We start from the raw sequence: 6,004 nt of genomic DNA on the forward strand, positions 1-6,004 counted from the left end.
AAATCATCTCACATCAGTGGGAATGGCACATATCAAAAAAATAATGGCTATGGTCTGTTTAAACAGGGATTTCATAAAAAGAAACTCTTCTCCACTGCTGGTGGGAATACTGTCTGGCTCAATCCCTATGGAAAACAGTATGGATATTTCTCAGAAAATCAAGGTAGTGCTACCATATGACTCATCAATTCTACTTCTTGGTACCTACACCCAGAATACAAAAACATTCTTTTCAAAGGACATAAGCACACCATTATTCATTCAACACTTAGGAAGTAGAATTAACTTAAGTGTCCAATGACCAAAAAATGAATTAATGAAGATGTGGCATATTTAGAAAATGGAATGCTATACAAAACTATGTAATATTTACTGGTTTGGGATATTGGAAACTAATAGAAAGTATTTTTTTTAGAAAAAAGAGAATTTAAACTCTGCAGATACATATGGATAAACTCTCCCACGTATGGCAAAGTTTTCACTTATTAATTTTAAGATTTATCTAATTATTCATATTCACTGTATGCCCAGAATTTTCTGTGTTGTGAATGGAGTATAAAGATACCTGAGATTTAGACCTGTTTATAGGGAACTGGTGGATAATCTGATGACTGACAAAAATAGTTGCAAGATGATCAGTAATATAGCAAATATGTCCATATACAATAAAGATTATTAAGCAAAGTAGCACGATATTTTAAAGAAATAAAAGCACTAAGCTAAATTAAAGGTAGTCATTCAATAGAAATTATCATTATATGCTGTTCACTAAATTTGGTTGTCATGCATAAAACACTTATCATTAAATTAAAAACCAACTCTTCCACAAGTAGTGTTGATAAAACAGGATAACCATGTGTGAAAAACGAAATTAGAATCTCATATCTCACATTATTCAAAAAAGTAAATTCAAAGTAGATTAAAAACTCTGAAAAAAAAAACAGAATCCATAACAGACATTGAATAAAACATAGCTAGAACCTCAGAGGCATCTTCAATAAACTGACAACAGAAAAAACTGTCACTGTCACTGTCACTGTCACTGTCCTCCCATTGTTCATTGATTTGCTTGAGCGGGCCCAGTAACATCTCCATTTTGAGACCTGTTGTTACTGTGTTTGGCATATCAAATATGTCATGGGTAGCTTGCCAGGCTTTGCCGTGCAGGCGAGATACTCTTGGTAGTTTGCCGGGCTCTCCGAGAGGGGCGGAGGAATAGAACTTGGGTCAGCCATGTTGGCCGCTTGCAAGGCAAACACCCTACCCACTGTGCTATCACTCCAGCCCGACCACAGAAAAAAATGATGGCAAAAATAAAAATAAACAAATATGATTACATGAAATTAAATAGTTTCTGCACAGCAAAAGAAGCTCAAGCTAAAATTCATTCATTCATTCATTCATCATCCTGTTAATCGTCGATTGCCTCGAGCAGGCCCCAGTAACGTCTCTTTCATCCTAGCCCTGAGATTATATTCAAGGCTTTTTAGGAGAATGAGACCCATCATTGTTACTGGTATTTGTCATATTTGGTGCGCCACGGGGAGTTTGCCAGACTCTGCCCTGTGGGCAAGCTAAAATAAAGACATCTAACTGTCTAGGAGAAAATACTTGTACATAAATGTAATAGATAAAGGACTGATATCTAGGGCCCATAAAGCACTCATAAAATTCAACAGTAAAAAACTCAATTACCCCATCCAAAAATGGGGGGGGTGGGAAAATGAGCAGAAACTTCCTTAAAGAAGACATATGGGTAATAATAGACATACAAAAAAAGTGGTATCATCATCACTTACAATTAGGAAAATTCAAATAGAAACAGCAACGAGATATTGTCTCATACCAATAAAAATACTTATATCAAAAAATCTGGAAAGACCGAGTGCACCGTCCTGGCTCGGCAGCAGGTGCCTGGCGGTGCTGGCGTCCAGGTGGTTCTGCTGGGCTCCGTCACCTCCTCCTAAGGATGCATCCCGACTTGTCTCCACACTTGCACACTGAAGAGTGCAACATCTTGATAAACTTGCTTAAGGAATGTCACAAAAATTACATGGAAAAGAGGATCAAGAGCAGGGAGCATGGTAATGCAATGCGAAAGAGACTGTTTAATTCTTCCGAGGAGTCTGAAAAATAAATTGTGTTTTCACTGGATGCCTTGGCTGAGAGAAGACCTAAAGCCTCTTGGTTGGCAGCTGAAAGAATCCCCCCATTTGGTCTCCAGCACCCTTTGCCGATCTGTAGACACATGCCATGGAAAGATCCGGAAAAGCCTGGATTCTGACAGTGTGGGCAGAGCCTTTAGTTCTCTCCAGCAAACTTGACTTCCCGCTTCGCCCGTTTCCCTCCACCAGGGAACACTGGAGTCACTTCTCTCCCTCTATAAAATAACTGGTTTTAATCATAAAAAAAATCTGGAAATAACAAGTGTTGGTAGAATTGTAGTGATAAAGGAACTCTTATTCACTGTTGGTTCAACCTCAATAGAAATAAATATGGAGATCTTCAAAAAATAGGAATAGACCTCCTACATCACATTGTAACAGCACTACTGGACATCTACCCCAGACACAAAGACTTTAATTCAAAAGGATATATATTCCTTTATTCTTTGCAGCACTTAGCACAATAACCAAGGAATGAAAACAACTCAAATGTCCAAATACAAATTAGTTCATAGAAAAGTTGTCATATATGTATAAATAATTAACAAAGAGCAAAGTCATGTGTTTTTCCACTACATCGATGGACGTGGAGAAAATCATGCTGAGTGAAATGAGTCAGAAGAAAAGGAGTGGATATAGAATGCTCTCTCTCATATGATTTAAAGATGCATAACAAATGATCAGAACAGAGCTTTTGAAATTTTGTGAACAGAACTGAGTTTATGGCGAGGAGGTGGTGAAATAGAAGGGCCATTAGGACCTTGGTGGAAGGAAGTTAATACACCAGTGGCAGGTGTAGCTTTGACATGACATATGCATAAAACAATCTCTAACAGTATTAGAAATAACAATACCTCAACATCAAGCAGAGGGAAAAAAAGCTCACATTATAGAAGACAGAATGCTTACAGGATGCCATAAAATTTATGATGAAGATAAAGCTAGACTTTAACATTCTGATGTATCACAAGTTGCTTTTGGAATGTACTTTCATGTCAGAAATTCAGTCACAGTATAGACTACCTTTTGTAACTTCAACTAATCTTTCTACAGAATACAGGTCTCCAAGTTTCTCCAATTTTCAGATCCAGTACAGAGCTATAAGAGGGGTTTACACATACCTTTGGGGATATATATCTCAGTCTTTGGATTTGCATAAGGAAAAAACATTGGAAATTTTTAAATAATTTTAATAATATTTAATGTGTATTTTTCCATGAACCATCTTCTCATGTCATTTGTCAGATGAATACATAAAGTATGAGGGGAATGAGGAGATTCACAGATCATAAGTGTGTGTTACTTCTGCAGGTTACAGGCACCTGGTTAGAAGATCTATGAATATATAAAATTTGTTTTAGTCAAATAAATACTCACCAATGGGCAGGAAACTTAAGAAGATTCTGACTAATAAACCACAAAATACATATAATATTGATGATAAAGTGACAAGGAATCCACCAGAAAATGGGGGCACAAGCTATCTCCTTGTTTGAGCCTTTTATCAGCCACAGTATGACATTGAAGTCATGATGATCTAATTTAGACAATCAATTTTGTTCAAAAATGGAAAAAAGCAGTCAATGTATTTTATATGTACAAAGAAACATTACATTAATATGTTTTTGTCTCTGGATAACTGGACTTCTGATTATTATATTGTACAGGAGTGATAGCACAGTGGTAGGGTGTATGCTTTGTGCGCATCTGGCCTGGCCGAGCCCGGTTCAATTCCTCCGCCCTTCTCAGAGAGCCCAGCAAGCTACTGAGAGTATCTCGCCCACATGGCCAAAGCCTGGCAAGCTACCTGTGACATATTCAATATTCCAAAAACAGTAACAAGTCTCATGATGGAGATGTTACTGGGTCCGCTCGAGCAAATCGATGAAAAACGGGAGGACAGTGCAGGCAGTATAGTATAGATTATTGTATGTTAATTAAAGATAGTATATAATTTACAAATATTGAGAAATGGGGGTGTACATATTTAAAAGACTTTATTAATAAAGTAAGAAAAAACTCAACATCACTGAGATAGTTTATTAAAGTTATTTGGAACAAATTAACAAATGCACTAAAAAATCTATTATAAAATTATTTCATCATGATACTAAAAAGACAAAATTGATTACATGTATTTTACCTATTAACCAAAATTAATAGAAAAACGTAGGCTTTGGTGCCACACCTGGTAGTGCTCAGGGGTGACCCCTGAATTAACACTCAGGAATTATTCCTGATGGTGCTTGCTGTTGTCCCAAAATCCCAAATGGGATCGGACCACCGTCTCCTTCGTGCAAAATTCTACTTCACAGAGCGGGGAGAAAAGGCTGCAAAGTTTAAGAAGAGAACTCCCAAAACAACCACCAACTGGGAGCTCTTTGGCACTATGGCTGCAACATGGGAAGATGCCGTTGTTGACAACACTGACGAGGAATGCGATCGACTGGTTCAGCACCTCCGTGATTGTGCGAGGAATGCCAAGAGGGAGATAGTCACAAAAAAATGCCTGTCTTCGAAAACTTTTGAGCTTATTCACCAACATGGTTTGGCATATGCCTCAGGCAACCGCAAGCTAACGTCCAAGCTCGCAAAGCAGTGCAGAGATGCGATCAAGGAAGACCTCAAAGAGAGAAGAACAGAAGTGCTGGTAGATGCAGCAGAAGCCGGGAAAAGCATTCGTAATGCCCACCTGTCCTTCGCCAACTACAAGACCAAGATGACTTCTCTCCGACATCCTGATGGATCCATCACATCTTCCAGAAAGGCAGTGGAGAAGATTATCCATGACTTCTACACAGATCTCTTGGATAGCCATGTCCACCTGCCCACATACCAAATTCCACAGGATTGATATGTCGTTCCCAATGTTCTCCCTTCCAAAATCCGACATGCCATTCCGTGGGTTAAGAAACGAACAGCACCCAGCCCAGACAAGGTCAGACCTGAACACCTGAAGAACCTGCCATCAGCACTCATCAATATGCTGGCTCAGCTCTTCACATGCTACGTGTCTCAATGCAACGTTCCATCCCAGGGAAAATCAGCAGGACTGTACTACTGTACAAGAAGGGAGACAGCCACAACATTGGCAACTATCACCCAAACTGCCTATTCTCTGTCATGTACAAGCTGTTCACTCGAGTCATCCTGAATAGGATTGGCAAAACACTAGATGAAGGACAACCATGTGAGCAAGCCAAGTTCCACAAAGGATTCAGCACCATAGACCATATTCACATGATAACCAAGCTCATTGAGGTTTCTTGGGAGTTCAAGATGCTGCTCTGTCTAACGTTCATTGATTTAAAGAAGGCCTTTGATTCTGTTGAGATGGAAGCAGTCACTGAAGCCCTAGCCAATCAGGGCATTCAAACTCAATACATCAGGATCCTTCGTGAGCTGTATTACGGATTCACTACCAAGATCTCACCATTCTACAAAGAAGTAATCTTTGATGTCAAGAGAGGGGTTCGGCAGGATGATACCATTTCACCGAAACTCTTCAGTGCCACCCTTGAGAACATCATGTGATGACTGGAATGGGAAGGAATGGGAGTGAAGATAGATGATCGGCAACTACATCACCTCCGCTTTGCTAATGACACTGTTCTAATAACACCAAACATTAGTCAAGTGGCACAAATGCTGGCCAACTTTGACCGTGAGTGTGGAAAGGTTGGACTACAGCTGAATCTTACAAAGACAATGTTTATGAGAAACAGCCTCAATCCTGAAGCTCCATTAACTCTCAATGGAATGACCATCTCTGAATGCAAAAGTTATGTGTACCTAGGATCGAGAAGTCAACATGATGAATGACCTGGCACCTGAGTTCC

At 39.2% G+C, this 6,004-nt stretch overlaps 1 protein-coding gene across 1 annotated transcript; it reads left to right on the top strand.

Moving 5' to 3' along the window:
- Positions 1 to 1,925: 1,925 nt before the first annotated feature.
- Positions 1,926 to 2,402, top strand: LOC130044235 (COX assembly mitochondrial protein 2 homolog). Its single transcript, XM_056136890.1, has one exon. The coding sequence runs from the start codon at positions 1,970 to 1,972 to the stop codon at positions 2,135 to 2,137; it is 168 nt and encodes a 55-aa protein (XP_055992865.1). The 5' UTR covers positions 1,926 to 1,969; the 3' UTR covers positions 2,138 to 2,402.
- The last annotated feature ends 3,602 nt before the right edge of the window (positions 2,403 to 6,004 follow it).

Source organism: Sorex fumeus, unplaced genomic scaffold, assembly GCF_029834395.1.
Source record: "Sorex fumeus unplaced genomic scaffold, SorFum_2.1 ptg000122l, whole genome shotgun sequence".
Taxonomy (NCBI): domain Eukaryota; kingdom Metazoa; phylum Chordata; class Mammalia; order Eulipotyphla; family Soricidae; genus Sorex; species Sorex fumeus.

Excerpts from the sequence above, each read along its gene's own strand:
- LOC130044235 (XM_056136890.1), top strand. The coding sequence starts at position 1,970 with ATGCATCCCGACTTGTCTCCACACTTGCACACTGAAGAGTGCAACATC.